Source organism: Nicotiana attenuata, unplaced genomic scaffold (genome assembly GCF_001879085.1).
Source record: "Nicotiana attenuata strain UT unplaced genomic scaffold, NIATTr2, whole genome shotgun sequence".
Taxonomy (NCBI): Eukaryota; Viridiplantae; Streptophyta; class Magnoliopsida; order Solanales; family Solanaceae; genus Nicotiana; species Nicotiana attenuata.
Window position 1 is genome coordinate 12,998 of NW_017675433.1, and position 23,470 is coordinate 36,467.

The following is a 23,470-nucleotide window of genomic DNA, read 5'->3' on the forward strand; positions in this document are numbered from 1 at the left end:
CTTCGCGAACGCGAAGCACAAGGTATCAGCATACCAGAAGCCGCAAAGACAACAGATTTTTCTAAGTGTAAATCACCCCGTAGACTATCCGAAACTCACTCGAGCCCTCGTGGTTCCAAACCAAACATGCACACAAGTCTAAAAACATCATACAGACTTGCTCGTGCGATCAAATCGCCAAAATAACATGGAAAACTACGGATTTAACACCCAAAACACATGAAATCCTTAAGAACACTTGAAATTTCTATTTTCACAACCAGACGTCCGAATCATGTCAAATCAGTCTCGTTTCTCACTAAATTTCACAGATAAGGTAGAAATATCGTATTAAACATGTATCGGACTGCGGAACCAAAATGCGGGCCCGATACCAACAAGATCAAACATTAAACCAATTCTTAAAACCATTATATTTCCAGCTTAACAATTTTCTTCAAAAATTCAATTCTCGGGCTAGGGATCTCGGAATTCAATTTCGGGCATACGCCCAAGTCCCATATTTTACTACGGACCCTTTGGGACCGTCAAAACACGGGTCCGATGCCGTTTACTCAAAATATTGACCGAAGTCAACTTATCAGTTTTAAAGGCAAAAACTTAATATTTTCTCAAATTTTCACGTAAAGGCTTTCCGGAACCGCGCATCGGATTGCGCATGCAAATTGAGGAGAAAGAAAATGAGGTCTTGTAGGCCTCGAAACCCCGAATTGGATTCTAAAACACGAGATGACCTTTTGGCTCGTCACAAAAAAGCGCACCGTAATTAAGGAATTAATTCTGAATCAATATACAGTGAATAATATGATTGGAAACAATCTACTGTCACTTTTTTTCGGCAGACGTAGCAATGCACGCAATAGATATATGCTACAGTAATTGATTAATTTGGTTTGACATTGATATATAAGTACGTCATACTATGAGAAGAAAAGTCTTTTAGATACAAGTTTTTACTTAGAAAATAAGAAAACCCGGCTTCTTTAGTTGAACAGATGTAATAATTTCAGTCGGGATTTATGATATGATTTCACATGCATGACTTTAGGTTAATAACTATTAGAAAAAATTGGAAGCTAACGGCCGCCTGGGGCCCTGGAGCATCAGCTCTTTGCTTTAAGAAGTCTATGCCCCCTTCTCCAAACCTACTAGGAGAAGATTTATGATATATGTACATTTAAATTTTAATGTCATGTTTCTGTATTAAATAAACATTTCAACCACTGTATTAAAATTAGTAGAATCAATTGCAAATAGGAGTCCTCCTATGCGTAAATTGTTCCAATAAAGTTTGAACCTATTCCATCTTTAGTATGGAGCTAAGGTTTATGCCCCTCTATCATGTACTCCTTCCGTTCCAATTTATGTGAATATGTTTGATTGAGCATGGAGTTTAAAAAAACTGAAGATTTTTAAAATTTATGGTCCTAAACAAGTTAAAAAGGGGCTTGGAGTATTTGTGTGGTTATAAAAGCTTCTCATTAAGGGCAAAAATTTAAGTTTAAACTAAATATTTTCAAATTTAGAAAGGGGTCAATCTTTTTGGAACAGGCCAAAAAGGAAATAGATTCACATAAACTGGAACGGAGGGAGTAATTTGTTATAGTATAGTATTTAATATACGGAGTAGCGGTCCACGTCAAACCGTCCATTACGTAGGCTAGTATAAGTGTATAACCAGAGGCAAATGTAGTGTACTACTTACGGGTTCAGCTGAACCCATAACTTTCGACGCGGAGTAAAGATTTGTGTGTAAAAATTCATTAAAATTGCAAAAATAGTAGATATGAACCCATAATTTTAAAAATATAGTGGATTCAATGTTAAAAACCTTAAAATTGAACCCATAAAATTTAAATCCTGGGTCCGCCTATGTGTATAACCCGGGTTTAGACTTAGAAGAAAAAACCACCGTGTTAGTATTTCTTCTATCACCATCAATATAATACGTGTGTCAAAATAAATGCTTACACTCTGACTTTGGTAAAAAGATCGACTTCAAATAATTGAGATTTGTTACGAAACAATAAAAGAAGAAGTATAGTATTGCATAGAAAAGTAGAGAGAGAGAATTCTTATTGATTTGGGATGAATTACAATGGAATAAAACTCTCTATTTATAGGGAGAGGGTGACTTAGCCACCAAGTAATAAACCCTAGAATCTCTCTAAATATAGACATTCACCATAAATAAAATTCTATTTATAACACTCCCCCTTGAATGTCTATTCAACAGATAATGTGCCTAGTTAAAACCTTAACTAAAATAAAACCTAGTGGGAAAAAAATTCTAGAGAAGGAAAAAGAGTACACATATCTAACAATACGCCTTTTGGTTGCCTCGTTAAAAACATCGCAAGAAAAACCCAGTGGGACAAAACCTTGTAAGGGAAAAAGAGTACAACGCGTATTAACTCCCCCTCATGAGAGCATCACTTCACATCCTTAAGCATTTGCATTCCAATCTTGTGCACCATCTTCAAAAGATCTTTGGTAGATATTTGATAAACAAATCAGCCATATTAACTTGAATGAATATATTGCACCTTGAAATCATCATTCTTGATAAAGATGTAATGTCTTCATAAACTGCCGTGGAATGGCCTTTTCAATATCTCCATGGAGGTATTTTCACTATCACATTATCATGCTTATAGTTATAGCAAGATACATATGTGCACAAATTGCACTGAGGAAGTGATTCTTCAAGATCAAGAATTGTATATGCTTCAAGCAACTTAAATCCTTCATGGATTGTCATATAAGTTAAGTCATATAAGCCATATAATAGACTTTAGATGCATATCAAGTTTTCATGTCATGCTAGACATAAAAGATCGAAAACTGATTGCACATATCATTGGCTTCATACTTTCAAGTGTTTGAACTACATGTTCAAAACTACATGTCTTTCATATGAAACAATTCTATTTGAATTATGTCTCTTCCATTTGGCCAATATTTTGTGTCTGTATTCGACAGACTTAAGATCCTCATCTATACTTAGTGCTATGATAGATATCGTCGACAAATATTTTATATCAGTTTCAACATTTTTTCATAAAGACATAACATAGAGATCTCTTCATTCATATTTTCAAGTACCTGAATCTCTCCTGAGATTTTATGAAATGTTATGTCATGTGATCTTCTAGATCACTTGCCTCCTTTGTTATGATCATTTAGATCATTTGCTCATCTTCTTTATCAAAAAGTTTATTTGAAACCGATTAGTCTATACGCTTCAAGCGTACCATAGACTTTGTCCTTCTAGGACTTAATATGAGCATTTGCAATGAGAATATAGTTACTTTCTTTGGGTCAACAAATACGTCTGGCATGCTTTGCAATATATTGCAAATGAATTATCTTTTATGAACTTCAAGTTCATATTATCTTATTCGAGGATCTAGATGTACAAATGATAATTCATTCCACGTAACTTTTTCTCAACTGTTTATCATGTCTCCCCCTCATGTTAGAAAAACTAACTTGTTTTCTCAACTTTGAGAATCCACCTTTGTGCGTTATGGTGTTAATCAAAATATACACCGCACATCAATAATAATAAGATGGAATTATTTGGTTCCTGACCCTGAACCACTTGTGAGGGGAGAAAATAATATACTTTCGTATATAACGTATATCAAACTGATAAACAAAACTTTGTTCTCATAAGCAATTGTTTAGCTATTTAAGTGGAGGCACTTAATAAATCATCTTGCTAAACCAATTGTGATGTAAACCAACTTATCAAGATAAACTATCTTGAATAAAAAATTTGGAGATTATGCTCTAAATCAAATTATTGAGCAAGTTACCTCGCAAAACACCATGTTGCGGGTTATTAATAATCGCACATGTAACCATCTCATAGATGCATCTTATGTGGTATACATGGCAGGTGAATGGGCCCATATTCACCTTTAATATTTCCAGCATTCATGGGATTCAACCCCAATTTTAGTTGGTATATTAATTAATGAGAACAGGCAACATAAGAGAATTCGTAAAGAACTTTCTAGTTCTTTAATATTTACCCATGTGAATTCTCTTTTATTTTTACACATCATACTTAAATTGATATGGATAAACCAATTATGCCAACTGAATAAATTATCAATATTGATAAACTTCAGATTTACACCATGACGTGTGCAATTATCAATAAACTTCAAGTTTATTATGATATGGGTTTTTATATCAATAAACATCCACTTTATTGTGGTATTCTTTGTTTGTGTAGTACAAACTGGAGAACAAAGCGGGTAGCTTTTCACATACATGTCACCCCGCTACAAGTTGTAGTAATAGAAGATATTAAATCTTTCCTTTATTTATAGTCTCAATATAACCAACCGCTTTCGCGAATACTTTAGAAACTAAACAAGTTTCTTTGAGACTTACTACAACACAATATCTTATTGGTAATCAATTGTGTTTCTCCAAAATAGTAATAATTGGCTCTTCCAGAGCTCTCAATTAATTTGGTACTACCGCATATTTATCAACATCCATATGGTGAATATCTCTTTTAAAGAGAAAGTTATACCATTATGGGTATGGTCAAAATTATATGCAAGATCTGTTTCTTGCATTACCGTTGTCTTTTAATAATCACAATGCCAAAATATTTTGGCGTACAATAGGTACGTGACCAATGACCATTCATGCCATAATAATGACATTATTTTCTTATATCATCTCAAACCTCCTTCTAGAGGTGAGTGCGGTATATTCACTACCACTAGCACGTTCATATTCTTTGAAGAATGAATATGTATTCATAAATCACATTTGTCATAATCGTCTATATGTGCTTTACAAAATCTCATGTCAAATCGATGACACTTTCACATAGTGAATGATTATTTTGAGAATACTTATTGTTCTCATTACCACAATGATGACGATATAATTTCGTCTATTGCCACGTCCACATCCATTGATATTTCATGGTAATAAATTTGACTTCTTTCAGACGTATTACATACTGCTATCACATTCTCTTAAGGGAATGAGAATGGAGCAAATTCAATGGGACGAGTTTTCATTCTTTGCCCACAATCATACATGAATTTGATCATGGCAAGGCATAGAAATTTTACCACTTTGGGTGATTATAATTTCTTTCAAACTCCATTAGAGTTGCAATCAAAATTTATCGTCTTTGCTTGTATTTAAAATCAAATTATAGAATGTCAAGAATTTGAAAGAGAAAAGTAAAATACTTACCTTAAATCTAGAATTCAATCATGAAGGAAGTTCATTGAACAATTGACAATCATTATGCTCAATCCCAAAGCTTCTACTCAATTGGTTAGAGTCTCGTGCTGATAACGTGTTATGAAACAATAAAAGAAGAAGAATAGTATTGCAGAGAAAAGTAGGGAGAGAGAATTCTTATTGATTTGGGATGAATTACAATGGAATAGAACCCTCTATTTATAGGGAGAGGGTGACTTAGCCACCAAGTAATAAATCCTAGAATTTCTCTAAATATAGACATTCACCATAAATAAAATTCTATTTATAACAAGATTGATTTAGTACTAATATTGCTTCCACTTGCTTAAAGAATAATTTCCATAAATTTAAGAAGGTTATGAAATTATAAAAAATTTAGTTAATCAAAATAAAATTTTGGATCTTACTGAATATAAACTGTAACTAAAGAAAATGACATGATCATTCTTAGTGACTAATTAGTTAAATATTGTAACAAACTTTAAAAGAAAACTTAAAGAGTTACACTTGAAATTGACATTCTGAATATAACGGAAGCACAACATTTACTAATTTGGTTAAAAGTTTAGATAACTTTTGTAGCACAAATTAAAAAACTCAAAGCAAATTTTCTTATCATGCTTAGAATCTTTATCTTCTCCCCTGCATTTTTACAAAAGGCAGCTGACTCCTTTGCTGTTAATGACTACTATGCGCTGGGGGTAAGTAATCAAGGATTAAAAACTTATTGGAGCTTTATGAGGTATGAAGGAAATGGTGGTATGATTAATTGAAAATCTCTATCTTATATCGGTGATTCAAGGCATGAAAATGAAAAATCTTTTAGTAAAGAGCATTTTATCCTCTTGGTTGAACAGAATAGTCTTATAAGTTCTTGTCTGTTATGTATGCTCTAATAAGAAAGTCCCTTACTTCGACTAGTAAGGATTTTTATTTTAGGCAAGCAAGTTGCAGCGCGAGTACCCTTTTTTTTTGTGCGGTTCTTTTTCCCGATCAATTTGAATTCCATTTTATTTTTTATTTTAAGTGTTGTAGAGTTGTAAGTAGCTAGGCCACTATGCTTGATACATGCTATTGCTTTCCTTGGCACCGTAGTTAGTGACTTGTCTCTGAACTCCACCTAGTGAGAGTTTTTATAAATTGAGGAAAAACAATATGCTCCCAAAGAACACCTCCCAACAGAGTTACTCTTCCACATCAATTCCGCCAAAACCACCGGATAACCACCACACTTTCACAGCTTTACCATCATCCGCTCTAGCCAATAATAATTCCAATATGGCTACTACAATGAGTATTGACCGCCAGGGTTCAGTAGAGGATTCTCCTCCCTTGACTAAATCATATCTACAAACTTTAAACACTAATAATTTATCCCTGATACAGCCTTTAGCTACACAACTAACCAATGAAAATTTGGAAATTTTAGATGAATTTGATGCGCCAACAGATCCTTCCATTTTTATACCATTATTTGTGGAGGACAAACAAAGGCTATATTAGCCATGGCAACATGCTGTGATTATTAAAGTTTGTGGTCAAAAAGTGGAGCATCAACTACTTCGACAAAAGGTTTACGCCTTATGGAAACCCACGAAAAACCTTCCTTTAATAGACCTAGGGGCTGATTTTTTCCTGCTTAAGTTCCAACAAGAGGAAAATAAAATACATGCTTTACAGGATGGCCCTTGGTTTGTTTTAAATCATTTCCTCTCCGTTCGTCAATGGGAACCCAAGTTTAAAGCTTCTGAGACTAAATTAACAACCTCCGCTGTTTGGTTACGTTTACCTGAACTACCTACAGAATTTTACGATTATCAACTTCTGAAAAAGTTAGGACAAAAAGTTGGTAAATTTTTATCAATGGATGCATGTACGTCATCTACAACTAGAGGTCAATATGCAAGATTATGTGTGGAAGTACTGCTTGATCAGCCTTTAAAAACTCGTCTATACATTGGCAATCACAAACAAATTATCCTTTACGAGGGTTTAAATTTACTTTGCATTAACTGTGGTCGCATGGGCCACAATCAAAGGATGTGTAATTATATTGACCAGCTTGCCTCTCCAATGGCAAATTCCCAGCATGAACATCAAATAAATGAAGACAAAGACAATTCCACTGGTGAAGCATGGAAGCATGTCCAGTTTCCTAAAAAATCTTCACTCAAGCGACCTACTTACTCAAATAAGCCTATGCCAGCACCTCCACCAGTGGTGACAAGGGAGGAAACTTCAACAGGTAAGCAACCTAAGGTTAGTCCTAATACCTATCCCTTTACTAAATTAACATTAAACAATAGTTCAAATCCTACAACAAATATTTCTGAAGTGCCCCTTACCCATAACCCTGTCTTAACTAATAATAAATTTAGCTCCCTAAACGATGATATAACTAATGATATCCCTATGCTTAATCAATTCCCTAATACTAGTCAACTCCCACAAACCACTCAAGTACCTAATCCTTTGGTCCAATCAGAACAAAATTCAAACCCTACTTCTTCTCAAAAACAAACCCTAGTTCTCACCATGCACAAGGACACGACACCACTTCCCACATGCACAGCTTGTCCCAATCCCAAAACCCCACTATCTGCACCTACACATGACACACACTTTCTTTCTCTAGCAATAGAAATTACACGTCCTCCTTCAAATACTGAAAGCCCTCCATCATTTCAACCTACTATTGCCATGCAACTAGATCATCATGAGTCCAACACTTCTCTTCCCCGGTCAAATACACAAACTTCATATCAATCTCGTCAACCGCCTCCCACAACCACTGATAATGCTTCATCAACTCTTCTTATACCAACTATACACAATAACCTTATATCAATTACCAACACTGAGCCTAACATTTTAGAGAATGTTTCCGTTCAACTTCCTCAACCATCTGAGAAGACAAAGAATGCCTACAAGGCAGAATACTCACCAACTATATCACAATCCAACCTTCACCTCCAACCCACCACCACATCTCATAATGGAACCAAATTCGATCATTTACACAGCACACACACCACATCAACCAACACTACTAGCATCTTGGCTAGAGGCAGGACTGCACAACCACGCGTTGACATTCACCATGCAAGTAAATCAACAGGAGGTGATGATCCTAATCAATCATCCATGGGAATTAGCCCAAATAGTTGCGGAAGGAATGCAGTTGGGAAACGAAATATTTGCTCGTTATCATTGGTCCATGATGCAAGTCCCCCATCTTGCACCATTCTAACCACTGCCATTACCTGTTCCAGTTTGGGACCACACTCATCTTCATCCTACACTCATATAAATGTCATTCTACCCTCCACCAACTTCGAGTACTCCTTGGATCCAGCCCTACTGGGAGTCACAGCCACACACCCCTGTTCTGAGGCCAGCAACCCCTCCCTCACCAACTCCACCACCTCCTCCACCATCTCCTCAGATTCACAATACACAAGAACAAGAAACACAGGAAGTGAATTTCCAGGCAGAGTTAGACGCAGCCATCGTCTACAACAGAGAGACCAGGCCAATCCATGCATGCTTAGATGGAATCAAAGTCTTTGTCCAGAAAGAAGAATTCGAAAGAAAGATGTTCATAAGGTGCCCGCAAAATCTATTAGCAACATCATTCCGCTTAAGGCCAACAACAAACCCAGCAGTGAGAAAATATGCAATGCTATTCCTTCCAACCTTGAGGGTTCGTCCGAGGGAGTCTAATAATGGTTCTAATAATGCCAACATAAGTCATATGAATTTTATAATCTGGAATTACAGAGGTGCTCAATCAGTGGAATTCAGAAGAAACTTTAGGTCTTAATTGGATTATAATAGACCTGCACTGGTGATCCTGTTAGAAACACGCTGTCAATCACACCAAATTCTAAAGGATGATTTTGAGTTCACAGGTATGCTTGAAACTCCTGCTTTAGGGCACTCAGGTGGGATTGTCATCCTGTGTAATTCTACACTCTTGACTGTCGAGCAGGTAGCCACATCTACCCAAGAAATACATTGCCACATCCAGGTTTTGCCATTACCGTTTACTTTCTTATTTAGTGTTATATATGCAAGTAATGATTTAGCAACTAGGCTTACGTTATGGGATAATCTTAGACGCATATTTGACAATTATATTGGACCTTGATTGATTGGGGGGGAGGGGGGGACTTTAATGACATTGTACATGCTGCTGATAAATTTGGTGGCCTCCCTATTAATAATTCAAGAGCTAATAAATTGTTAGACTGCTTTAATTACTGTAATTTGGTAGATTTAGGTTTTAAGGGCAGTCACTACACATGGACAAATGGTAGACATAATAGGTCAATATTCTTGAACGTATAGATCGAGTCTTAGCAAATTACGCTTGGATAAATAATTATCCCAATATTTTGGTAACTCACCTTCCCCGCACACACTCAGATCATTGTCCTATTAAAATTGACCTTCAGCATAATTTTCTACCAAGACAAAGAATTTTTAGACTAGAAACAATATGGACTACACACCCCTCGTTCACACATGTACTGAAAAAAGTCTGGTTAGATAAAATTCACTTACTACCAGCTATAGATCAATTTGTTGAGGATATCCAAATTTGGAATAAAAATACATTTGAAAATATAAGCGTAAGAAAAAATTACTGTCCAGAATAGGTGGACTTCAAGCATCCATTCACTATCCAACTAGTAACTTTTCGCAAAATTTAGAGACTAGGTTAATTATAGAATATAAAGACATACTCAGACTAGAGGAGGATTTTTGGAAATTAAAATCTCGCATAAACTGGTTGAATAATGGGGATGCAAATACAAAAAATTTCCAACTTACAACACTAAATCGTAGAAGGCGCAATCGTATCACTGCTCTACAAGATTTAGGTGGAAATTGGATCACTGATCCACATAAAATTTGTGATAATATTACTAATTATTATCATAATTTATTTACTACTGGGAAAATAAAATCTAGTATACATACTTTAATACATGCTTATAATGTACTAACGGATAAAGAACAATCTTGTTAACTAGCTCCGATACAAGATCAGGAAATCCTCACTGCTGTTTACTCATTCCAACCACTTAAGGCACCTGGACCAGATGGTCTTCATCCTTTATTTTATCAAAAATACTGGCATATTGTTGGAAATTCAGTAAAATGTTTTTGTCATAAAGCTTTCTTAGACTATCAAATTGATCCTAAGAGAAACTCCACTTTCATTTGCCTAATTCCAAAAATGAGAATGCTGCCTCTATTAAACAATTCAGACCTATTAGCCTATGTAATACTATATACAAGATTATTACAAAGATGATTGTCAATAGGCTAAAACCAGTTTTGGATCATCTAATACATCCAACTCAATCAAGCTTTCAAAAAAATAGACGAGCAGCTGATAATGCTATTATTGTGCCAGAATACTTCACAATTTTACTAAAATGAAGGGTAACAATGTCAACATGCTCCTCAAATTGGATTTGGAAAATGCTTTTGACAAGTTAGAATGGTCTTTTATTCACAACACTTTACACAGTTTTAAATTTCCTTATCTGTTTATTAAGTTAATCATATCCTATATCACAACTTCTACCACATCCAATCTTATAAATGGAGCACCAACTGAATTTTTTAGACCTACACGGGGAATAAGGCAAGGGGACCCTCTCTCTCCTTATATTTTCATCCTTTGCTTGGAAATGCTATCAAGGAAAATAACCTCAGAAGTGGATTACAATATTTGGCATCCTATTTCACTGGGTAATAATGGACCACAATTATCACACCTTTTTTTGCCGATGATATTATTTTACTATCTAAAATTATACTAGATTCATGCAATTCCTTAATCAATACCATTTCTCTATTTACTCATCAATCAGGAGAAACTATAAATTTCGATAAATCAAAAATTTTCTTCTCTAAGAATTGTAATCCAAATACTAAAGAGTTTATCACTCATATCTTCCAGATGACTGAAGGGAAAAAATTTGGTAAATACCTGGATTTTTTAATTTTCACTAACGGGCAAAATAAAAGAGATTACCAATTTTTAATTGATAATTTTAAGTCGAAATTGGCAGGTTGGAAGACTAATTTTTTAAGCAAGGCTGGAAGGACTACTCTAATTCGTTCCACATTAAATAACCTCCCTAACCATGTTATGCAATATATCACACTCCCTTCCTATATTATATCTTCCCTTAATAAATACCAATGCAATTTTCTTTGGGGTACTACACCTCAAAAGAAAAAATTACATCTTGTTAAATAGTCTGTGGTTACACAACCATTGGAAATAAGGGGATTAGGGATTCAAAACCTTAGAACTAAAAATCAGGCTTTGCATGCTAGCCTAGCTTGGAGGCTATTCCAAAATCCCAATCAGCTGTGGGCCAGGGTCTTACTACATAGTCATCTTAGGCCTTCTCATTTAATTAAAACTAATCCTTCACGAACTTGGGCAAATATTATTAGGGGTTGGTCTCTTTGTCGTTTGGGTTATAAATGGAACATAATCAATGGTAACCATGTTCTGTTCTGGAATGAACCTTGGCTAACTCAGAATTCTATACTTAGAAAGTCAATATTTGGGCTACTACCAAAAGGTGAGGATAATAAGCTAGTCTCTGATTACTATGTAAAGCACAAATGGCAACTTCATAACTTACCATTTGTTTTTTCCTCCTCCTTACAACATGAAATCACTAATCTCTATCTACCAAGTTTACCCATTGGATATGATAAGATTTACTAGACACTTACTAAGAATGGGGAATTCTCTGTTAAGTCTATGTACCATGGCATCATAACTGCTTTACATTACTCTACTGATAAAAATCAATTAAATTAAAAGTGGATTTGGAGGCTTAAAATACCTCCTAAAATTGCTTTCTTCATATGGTTATTATGTCATGGTCGACTCCCTACAAATGCATGTCTCAATCGACTAGGAATAATAAATTCACATTTGTGTCCTCAGTGTCTTTTGGTACCTGAAACTATCAATCACATTTTTCTGGAATGTCACAATGCAAATGAATTGTGGACAGCACTAAACATTAACCCTAACTACTCATCTACTCCAACACATGTTGATAACTTATATTGGTGGTATAGATTTATACAAAGTCGAAATCTTCCTTATTTTAAATGTATACCCCATACTACCTTAATACCTTTTGCTTTGTGGCAGCTTTGGAATATGCGAAATAAAAATCTTTTTAAGAAACAAAACATAAAAACCAGCATCTCATTACTCTATATACAAGCTGCTGAATACTACTACCTCACAAATACCTCCAAAAATACTAGTAAATCTATTCCTTTTAATGTAAAATGGCACTCACCTTCTGGAGAATTTTTTAAGTTAAACATAGATGGTTCGTCATCACCTACTAATCATACTAGTGGCATTGGAGGATTGTTTCGTAATAAGAACAGTAAATGAATTTTAGGGTTTGCAAGAAGAACAAAAAATGGTTCAAGTTTACAAGTAGAATTGATGGCCCTTGTGAAGGGACTGCAAATTGCTAGCAACCACCAACTCACACCACTGATCATCGAAACGGATGCAACTGCAATAATTGGTATGCTAAATAAACCTGTTATGCAATACGCTAACTTAATATCTGATTGCAGGTTACTACTCCAGCAGCTCGATAATCCAAGGGTGCAACCCATCTACAGAGAACAAAACTTCGCAGCTGACTGTCTAGCTAAATATGAAGCAATACAAGGGGAAACAAGTTGTGAGCTTTTTGATTCTCCTCCACCTTTTATCAAACCCTATTTGGATCAAGATCAGGCTGGAATACTAAGGACAAGACTACTTAAATCAACTACTTCATTTTCTACTATTAGTTCCCTAAGTAGTATTATATCTGCTGCTAGTAATGTTGTATTAGCTAGTTCCAATGATGTATCTTTAGCTAACTCCCATAAAGGGGGTTTATTAGGTAGTACTACTTATAACAATCTGATGCATCTTATGCATCCAATTACAAACTCAAATGTAATCGTTTTAGTATCTATGAAATATTTATCTTTTCTACCAAAAAAAAAAAGAATTTTTATATTAGTCGAATTGATGAATTTTGAATATTTAACAAATTTGAAGAAAATTAATTGGAGTGACTATCTTTATCATATGAGGGTGGCTTAAGCGTGCTTATGCTAGTCAATTTTTTTAAACTTTTTTTTATCACATTACCAATTTATCGACTAGAAACTTGTACTACTAGTTAATTGAATTTTAGGTACGTACATGACAGATACAATAGTCTTGTGAAACATGAACGAACTAACTCTCGTAAGAAAGGAGTACGTGGATGACAAAGAGTAATTTGGTGGATCTTTGTGATTATTCTTTGTCGTTTTTTCTTTTCACTTTTTGTGTTTGTCCTTTTCTGTGATTTTTTCTTCCTTTTGACCTTTTTGGAATAGTAAGTAAGAAAATGGGAATGACAGTCAGATAAATATGAAAAATTTGCAGCAATATGTCAAAGGGCCTAATCGTTCAAACAATTTTTTTGTCAAACAAGTGTGTGTTCAAGAATTTTAAATAAGCACATGGCCGGCCAGAGGGGGAGGCCACTAAGGCCTTTGTTTAGGCCCCAACTCTTTGAGGGCCCCGTTTTCTAATAATAGTATATTTATAAGGAATTTTTTTCTTAAGAAATAATAAATACTAGTATGATATAAGAACTATAAAAAAAGAAAGTAAACGTTTGGAATAGTGCTTAATATTTTTTAAAAAATTAGGTAATGACAATAACTCATTTAGATCCTTACCTTCCTCTGAATATAAATTATTCTGTTAAAATATCATGGTATAGCCAGTTTTCACACTGGTCAATGAAAAATAGCCAGCGTTTACCAAGTTAATGAAAAATAGCCATTATTTTGCTGCAACAGGGACCGGTCCAGTATAATATACGGGAGTTCTGGTGCATTTGTGTACGAACTCCAGCATATTATGCTGGACCGGTATACTTTGCTAACTCCTGTAAAATTTGCGGGAGACTGGAGCACCAGTGCTCCAAACTCCAGTATATTATACTGGACAATTATACTTGCTGGAACTCCCGTAAAATTTGCGGGAGTTCCAGCATAATTATGCTTGAACTCCCGTAAAATTTACGGGAGTTCAAGCATACTTATGCTGGAACTCCCGTAAAATTTGCGGGCGTATTTTTCCGGATTTTGAACAGTGTTTTCGCTCAGATTTAAAGTGGCTAAATTTCGATGACTTTTGAAACTTGGCTATTTTTCAACGACCAGTGGTAAATCTGGCTATTTTTGAATTTCTCCCAATTATTCTGGGTCATTTACGTTTAAGGAAATGATCCAAATTGTGCTTCTTGTTTGACTCAAAAGATATTGGAACCTTTTTGAATAAATCAATTAAAGGAAATGAAGAGGTAAATCTTAGTCAACCATAATAAACTCCAAATCAATAAACTAATTGAAAAAATAATACATAAGATGAGATAGAGGTAACCAATCTTATTGAAACTTTCCGTTGTGGCTCCAATTAATCAATGGAGGAGACCATTTTACATATTTTCTTGGAGAATGCTTCGCTCTTCTTTTCATTACGAAGATTACAGAAGAGAGAACTAGGGAGAGAGAAAGAAGTAAACGCCCCCCCCCCCCCCNACTAGGGACGAGACGAAACGAACGTAAAGACCCCCCCCCCCCCCCCTTACTGAAGGTTTTCACCCACTATATATAGTCATAGGATCTTTGCTATCTACTTGGTCTGACGCTCTTTCACACTATGTCTGCCTTGGTCGTCCCCTGAACGTTGTTTCTTCTGACTCGACGGGTATCGTGAGTGCAAGATATGGAATAGACCATGTCGTCTTTCGCTGCCTTGCCGCTTGGACGGGATGTTGGTTAGCTTGACCGCAGCGGTCAGATTTTGACCAATACAGTTAGTCCCTCCGTCTGTCCCGGTCGTCCCCTGTCGGGCAAGGCAGATGGATCATGATTGCTACAAATCCAGGAGAAATCTGACTACTTATATGCTCCTTAGGTTTTAAGTGAGATGACGACGCTCTTTCGATATCCTTGGACTGTTGCGGCTGTTTCGGAATCGAAACGTCATTTGGATTGAAACGTTATTTCGTGGCTGCCGCCATTATGACACACGTTCCTAGGGAATCGAAACGTTTCGTGCCCTATCAGATTCAATTGACGACTCTTGGATTTCGTGCTCGGGGGATTTATGTCTCTTATAAATAGAAAGAACACATCATTCGATTGACACACTTCCTTGCCCTTTGCTTGAAAGAATTTTGCGAATATACTTTCTTCCTGATACTCCAAATTTTCACTCGCCCCCAATTAACTGAAAACTTTCATCCTTCCCTTCCATTGTCTTTTTACTACACCAAATTGACACAATGGCTGGTGATTCTTCTCGCACTGACCTCCCTGTCACAATTCCGGCACCGAAAAATGTTGCTCTGGCCGCCGGAGGAGTAGAGGTGGTGGAAGATGAGGAGGTCCCGTCGGTAGTCGAGATCTTGCCTCGTCCTGGGAAAGAATGGACCGACTTCTGCAGTTGCATCGGGGAGGAGCCGGAACCTGTCCCCTCTGTTATAAAAGAGGAAGAAATCGCAGAGTTGAAATCTAGGTGTGGAATTCCCCGTTACGTTGACATGTGGCAGGCGGTAGGGGACGACATAGTCCATTTTGACCGCCCCGGGTACTACGTGTTCTACGCCTACCCCTTTCTTATTGGGTACACACTTCCTCTCCCTCTCCTGATATAAATTTGAATTCACAATTTTATAATAAACTTTTACAAGGAATTGCCTTACATAATAATTTTTTTTTAAAATTGAAATTAACTATTGGGCCCACTTAGGCCCACATAGGCACACATAGGCCCGTGATCGACCCACTTAGCACGGGACCATTAGTTCGTGGTCGCGATCCCGATCCGGTTCCTACCAAAAGCCCACGAAGCCCGGTCCCACTTAGGACCGGCCCACGAAGCCCGTTTTGGCCCGGGCCCGGCTCACATTACAGCCTTATCACCGATGGATCCCTTTATTTTGGGCTTCAATGATCTCCAGTTTAGCGCTTCGGAATCTTGTTTTCCTTTGATTTGCGACCTTCCTATAATAGCTTCGGTCAATCATTTATCAAGTCATATTTGATGGATTCTTCTTCCGGATCTCCGCTGCTTCTTCCTTTTTCATCTCTAATCATTGATAATTTTCCTTTTGCTTTGCTTCTAGAGATCCGGTTAATAGATTGTTTCCTTAATTCATACTTGAATGATAGGGCTTCTTGATTCCTTTATTTTATCCCTTGTGATCCTGCAACAAATGTGATATATTATTTTTCATCATTGAAACTCATTTTTAACATCAAGTGCTTATACTAAATATAATGATAGAAGTCACCCATTATCCAAAAGGATTTTCACGTGTTTGACCCATAAACAAGAAATCTTCACACACTAATAAAACCATTAAAGATATAATTAAGTAAGTAAAAATATGTTTTCTTTAATAGGATAAGCTTTTAGAAATATAAGTTCATCACACAATTTAACAAATCAGACTCCAATTAGTTACTAGACTCACCAAACCGATAATCAGAGTCAAACCGAGAAAAAAACCCGATTATAGTTTCGTTTGGTATTGGAAAAAAAAATCCGACTATAATTGGTTTGGTTTGGTTTTAACTAAAAAAAGTCGAAACTGAAACCAAACTAACCCGATATTACATATATAGAAATTATAAATATGTTTAATACATAAAAATATTTATTGTAGCGTAGTTTATAAATATTTCTTAAATTTTTTAAGAATTTTATCTTTTAACGCATTATTTCAAGCTTGGACTTACAATTTTTGAATGCTCCAATAAGTTTTGTAATCCAAAAGTGTTAGTAACTCAACCAAATCAACAACAACAACAACAACAACAACCCATATAATCCCGCTCAGTGGGGTCTGGGGAGGGTAGTATGTACGCAGACCTTACCCCTACCCTGGGGTAGAGAGGCTGTTTCCAAATAGACCCTCGGCATCCTTCCCTCCAAGAACTTCCCACCTTGCTCTTGGGGAGACTCGAACTCACAACCTCTTGGTTAGTAACTCAACCAAATCCCAAACCAAAATCCAATCAATATTAATACTTACAAAAGACATTCAATTCAATTGTACTAGGAATGACAATAGTGTTATATATATATATATATATATATATAAGCTTTCCATGGTTTATAGAAAATAACAACCTTTTTTTAGTGTTTACTCGTGTAAATAACACTACAAGAAAAAGGGTTATTAGGGACCAATATTTAGCGACGAGGCGAAGGGATTTAATCTAGTCTGAAAAAAAATATTTATCCGGCCTCTAAAAATCACATTTAGCGGGAGACTACGGAGGCGCGATAAAAAATAAACAAAAGTTTTAATTTTCACTTAGCGCTCCCAGACTTTTTTTCACTCTCTCTCACAAGTGAAAACTTTTTACTTAGACTATAGCTTCCCAAACGTTTCTTCCCTCCCTCTCTCTCTCAAAACTCCTGAAATTCCTAAACTCATAAAAAACTCATCGCTCAATATCAAGCATTGTCAGGCTAAACAATACCCTTATCAATCACTGGGCATTATTTGGCTACATCAAGAGTAAGTTTCTTCACTTTTATTGTTCTGTTTTGATTTTTTTTTCTGATGAAAATCAGAATTTTTTTTCCGTGTGTTTCTTTATTCTTTCTCTCTTTTTGACCTAAGGTTCTTTGATTGACTTTTCCCTTGTTTATAATGCTAATTTTTGTTGTGTGGGGCTAAAAGTGAGGATATTGGATTTGATTTTGATGCTTGGAAGGCAAGAACTGAGGTTCTACTATTGGGTTTTTTTTGCAATAATAATTATTATTGTGTGCTAAAAGTGAAGTATATGTGGATTTATTGTGGGGTTTTGTCTATTAGGGTTACATTAAACAGAACTTTTGGGAACTTGAAGGGCTAAGAAAAATGCCGTGGGTACATTGTGGGATTTTGTTTGTTATGAATTTTCTTATGTGGTGATGAATTGGTTGAAACTTTTACATATTATGTGTTCTAATTTAGTTCCTTCACTGAACTTAACGTTAGTAACAACAAGTTAGTAACAACTTACTTGGAATATGACCATCTGGTTAACATACCAAGTTAGTAACAACTTACTCGGAATATTAGTTCATTTTTTTAATAGATTGTGCATTTGCTGCTTTTCTACATGTTCCAGTTCTATTGCCGCATTCGACACCTTTCTAGTTGCTGTAATTTTTCTTGAATATCAAAGTCGACATGATCTGTGATGGATTCTTGGGACTTCTAATTTTCTGAACTTTAAAAGAGAAGTTTTTGTTACTTTCACTACAACTAGTCTGCACATAAGAAAATTCATCTAAATATCTAAATAGTGTTAAGAACTAGTCTACTGATTTTCAGGACAATTTTGGGATCTGTTTCTAAATATTTGTGGTGTGTACTGTGGGACATATGCAATAGTACCTGTGCTAATGAGAAGTGTAGTATAGATATTTGGATCATGGTTTAATTTGGATCTCAGTAGTGTTTCACTTAGTACTCGATTTGAAGACAATTGAGCTGCATACACTGATTTTTCTTCACTAAAATATTAATTTTGACCAGTTTATGTCCAGTTAGTTAATAATTAGGGACCAGAAAAGTAGTCTCTAAATCAATTAAGGACCAGATAATGATTGATTTAAGGTGTTATTTTTGTTTTACCATGGACCGGAAATCTGGTCCTCAAAAATCTTTAGAGACCAGAAATGAGCTGGTCGTTGGAACGCTTTAGGGACTAGTGTAAAAAATCCGTCGCTATTGATCCTTAGTGTCGAAGCCTACAATGACGGGGCGCGACCAGGTTCACCTAGTCGCTATTAATCTTGAGGGACCGGATTTTTATTTTTAAGGACCGTTTTTCTTGTCGCTAATAACCGTCTTCCTGTAGTGTAACAGTAGTACTTTTTAGTTATACTTATTTTAGCAACTTAGTAATTTTAGATTATATTTATTTTATTATTATGACTTATTGATTATTTATTTTATGCGATTTTATATTTTTTTTGTTGAATATCTTAGTGCAATGCCATGGCTTATCTCATATTTTATGTTATTTTCTTGAAAAATACCTTATATAGTTATGTATTACTAGGATAAAAGAAATATTTGGAGCAGAATTCTATGTTTTGTGCTATGAAGACTTTATGAAGAAAAAAAACCGAAAACCCGAAAAATCTGAGAAAAACCAAGATAAAAGAAACCCGACTTTTATTGGTTTCGTTTGGTCTTTAGATTTAATAAGCCAACACAATTGGTTTGGTTTGGTAATTGAAAAAATCGAACCAATCCGACCTATGTACACCCCTAGTTACCAGCACTCTCTTTACGATGAGACATTATATTTTTATTGCTTTTATTTACTGCTTTCTTTATATTCATGCTTCCTTACTTCCATATTAATCTTAAAAAGAAAAATCCGCCAAGGATGTGACCTTTTAAAATACTAGAATCTTTCGTCAAGTAATTTTAGGAACTTAGTGTCGATAAATGGCGTCCTCGATCAATTTAGTGATTTGGACCTTAGGAACAGACATACTACTAATTTAAACTATTCTGATCAACTCCTTAACTGATTCAGAATTTTTCAATACTGGAAAAATAATATAGGAGTACATTAATTTTGGAACATATACATGGAATCAAATGATTATACAAGAAGAGCGAAACCAAATATTACTACAAATTATAAAACAAATACTAGAACCACATTCTGGAACCAGTGATTCTTTTATTGTAAGAAAACATCAACCAACTAATAGTGAGTTCATGAATTCCTTTTTGCCAAATTCAAGTTTTCCTTTCACATAGAAGACACAGAGCTGGGATTGACCCTGCTACAAACATCACGAATTTCCAATTGAACGCCCTGTGAGGGAGGCAAGTTTCCCATCTTGATCATAGCAGCAGCAAAATCTCCAAGGAAAACAGCACCATTATTGCTGTAGGTTGTAACAATAGCAGCAGTGGTGGTATTCCCCGTCAACACTTGATCCGAGAAAAGTATACCCTGGTTCCTGTTTAAGTCCTGGAAGTAAACTCTGTCGAACACTGCAGGAGTTCTATCCAGTTGTTGCAAGTTGGTGTCGTTCTGGGGGACGGAGCAGTTGCATTGAAGACGTGCCGCTGGGTTAACGAAGTTGCTGTTGCATGCGGTGGCGCACCTGGTGAAACCCACCGTGTGGGCACCGGCTAGCGCCACCATTTCCCGGGCATTAAAGTTTTTGTCATTAAATTTTCTTAATTGGACGGTTAGATTGTCGAACGGAGCTGGAAGCTGAGTTAAAGCACCAGTGAAGTTGGCCGCTCTTGCATCTCTTCTCCCTAGTGCAACGTTATAGCCTTGTCCTCCTAGCTGTCAAATACACAACAGACAAAATAAAAATAGCGTAAAACATAATCCACACAAATATCTGACATGTTTAAAAACATAATTCCAAAAGTCTTTTTTTTGTAAAACTCCGTATCCAGTCAAACAAGTTTACATATAATGAAACGGGTGGAGTAATAATAACTGGTTACAAAAGTTACAATAAATTAATCTGCTATCACACATTCATTGACGTGCGAAAAATCCTTAATATTATCTGTGTATATAAGTAAAATCTTTAAGGTATATATTCTGATCATGTATATTTAATTGCTTGGCCTAGTAATTCAATTTTAGGTTTAACAATTAATCTACTTATTTTTGTTGCAAAATTAGTCCTGATTGCCATATTATTGATATACCTTACTGTTGGTGGAAGTCAACTCTTAATCTAATAACATAAAATTGTTTTTCGCTGTCTTGTGTAGCGAACAGAAACTCTATACCCCAAAACCATTGGGGTGGAATTTGGGTGGCGGTAAATAATCGTTAAAGTAAAAATTGGTACGTTAGAGATAGAAAATTAATGAACTTAGAAAATTAATGAACTTACTTTAACAACAGAATCCCGAGCAGCAATAGCTAAGATGTCTGCGCAAGATACAGGTGTGTTGGGACAAGTATCTTTTACTCTTTGTTTAGCTTGTTCTATGACTTCAAAACCTCTGGCTGAGTTGTTGTTGGGTGGTGAGGTTTTTTCCCCTTGGAATGATCCAGGAATATCGTCTAGAAGAACTCCTCCATCGCAACCCTGTTAATAAAGATGTAGCTATTAGTCAACCATAATCATCACTTCATGAGTAGAATATGTTTTAAATTTGTAAATGAACTAGGTTACGTGAACTTTAATCTTGCTTTATGGTTAATGAAAATGAAGTTTTATGGCTAGATAAACTGAATGAAAAGATGGAAGCTCGGTCATGATCGAGCATATATAGATAGATAGTCAGAATGAGAATAACGCGCAAATGACATTCAGGCACCTAGAAAGTGAAAAAGCATGGCAAAATTTTCTTAAGGGGTAAATAGGAAAAAGCTAGTCCCCTCATTATCCTTTATATATATGTCAATATACCTTATTAGTCGGTTCCTAAAAAGAATCACAATTTTTTAATTTTGATAACAATTTAATTTTAATCTTTTTATTTTATTGCTGACGAGATAATTTAGAGCTATACAAATATTTGAAGTTCGAGAAGTTTTTCTTTATTTTTAAAACTTTATTCAAGTTATGTCACATAGAAGTATACTTTTTATAGGAAAAAGCTACTTAAGTGACAGCCACCAACAAGAAGCAGAATAGACTTTTCCAACTGCTCCACTAGTTGTAATCCCCACCCCACCCCCCACTCCCCACCCCCCAACCCCCACAAAAAAAACAACAACTGAGATTTATCATTGTAGTCGTAATAGCAAACATTTCTCATAATGTAATACTAAATTGACAAGTACGTTTTTGATTGATTAAATACTAGCTAGGACAACTTTTTATCATAATGGAAATAAATTGTTTTGACCTTATTTAGGTGCATGCACTGTAGGTTAATTATGATTGTGGTAGGGGCCTAGGGGCAGAGTTACAATCAGATCATTTAGATAACCTTCCCCGTCTGCTCAAACGAAACTTTTGGCTTCGACAGTTGTGGAACTAACTCCTTATATCCAGTTAAAGCTTAAAGATTGATAAATTTCTGAAAACATTTGGAAAAAAACGGCCTTTTATTGATTCTTTTTCTTTTCTTTTTTGTTTTTTAAAGTAATTAAATACGGCAGAGAGAGTAAAGAATGCGAGAGCAGTAGAAAGAGTGAAGGAATTTACATCAACAAAGCAGTCATGGAAATGGAGACGAATGAGAGAAGCTCCCATGCGTCTTTCTCTATCAATTGCTCTGTTCACAACTCGTTGAACAGCCGAGAAGATGCATGCCGATGGAGATAATGGTTGAGTTAACTTGCTGTCTGAATTTTGCTCAGCATTATTATTTAGGGTTAAAATGCTGGCTGCTGACTCCAGCAGATCCAACTCTGGAGAAAGTGTTTGGAATCCCTTACTCATGGCTTCATAAGTGTTCTTATATATGGCAACACCTGCAAGTGCAAGAGCCATAAGGCTCAGGGCAAGGCTTAAATGACTCACACGAAAAGCCATGACCTAATTGAATGAAAGAAATTAAATGTATATGCAGGCAAAAGCTGTGGATGATTTTGCTTGTATATTTTCTATTTATAGGGAGTTAAGACTAACAAATGTACGCAACGATTAGTCATCCTTCGGCTTTAAATAATTGCGAAAACACAAACTGAAAATTGTTGTTTGGTGTGGAATTGACTTTCTTAATACTCCGTATTGTACAAGATTTTCTCCTTCCCTAGTTGTAGCTGTGTATTACGTGTGCTGCTTCCCTTCGCTATGTTTCTCCGATCTTTTTGTCTAAAATATTCTAATATCCTTTTATTCTAATCAGAATCACTACTAATATCCTTTTATTCGTTTTTTTCTCTTTTGGAGTAAAAAGTAAAAACGCTAGTTTACTTTTAATCGAGAATAAAGACGAAAATTCCAATTTCTTTATTTAGTACACCCTCGTTCTAATTTATGTGAACATGTTTGATTGGGTACGGAATTTAAGGAAAAAATAAAGATTTTTGGAATTTGTGGTCCTAAACAAGTCAAAAAGGGGGCCAGAGTATTTGTGTGGTTATAAAAGCTTCTCATTAAGGGTAGAATTGTAAGTTTAAACTAAAT

The 23,470-nt window shown here is 35.5% G+C and overlaps 1 protein-coding gene across 1 annotated transcript; it reads right to left on the reverse strand.

Moving 5' to 3' along the window:
* Window positions 1-19,919: 19,919 nt before the first annotated feature.
* Window positions 19,920-22,944, reverse strand: LOC109220071 (suberization-associated anionic peroxidase-like). Its single transcript, XM_019384532.1, has 3 exons — window positions 22,544-22,944; window positions 21,278-21,475; window positions 19,920-20,709 (listed from the first exon to the last, which is right to left on the reverse strand). The coding sequence occupies exons 1-3, from the start codon at window positions 22,871-22,873 to the stop codon at window positions 20,158-20,160; spliced, it is 1,080 nt and encodes a 359-aa protein (XP_019240077.1). The 5' UTR covers window positions 22,874-22,944; the 3' UTR covers window positions 19,920-20,157.
* Between the last annotated feature and the right edge of the window lie 526 nt (window positions 22,945-23,470).

Excerpts from the sequence above, each read along its gene's own strand:
- LOC109220071 (XM_019384532.1), bottom strand. The coding sequence starts at position 22,873 with ATGGCTTTTCGTGTGAGTCATTTAAGCCTTGCCCTGAGCCTTATGGCT. Across the intron at positions 21,476-22,543 it reads TCCATGACTGCTTTGTTGAT|GGTTGCGATGGAGGAGTTCT; the intron begins GTAAATTCCTTC and ends CTTTATTAACAG. Across the intron at positions 20,710-21,277 it reads CTCGGGATTCTGTTGTTAAA|CTAGGAGGACAAGGCTATAA; the intron begins GTAAGTTCATTA and ends TGTATTTGACAG.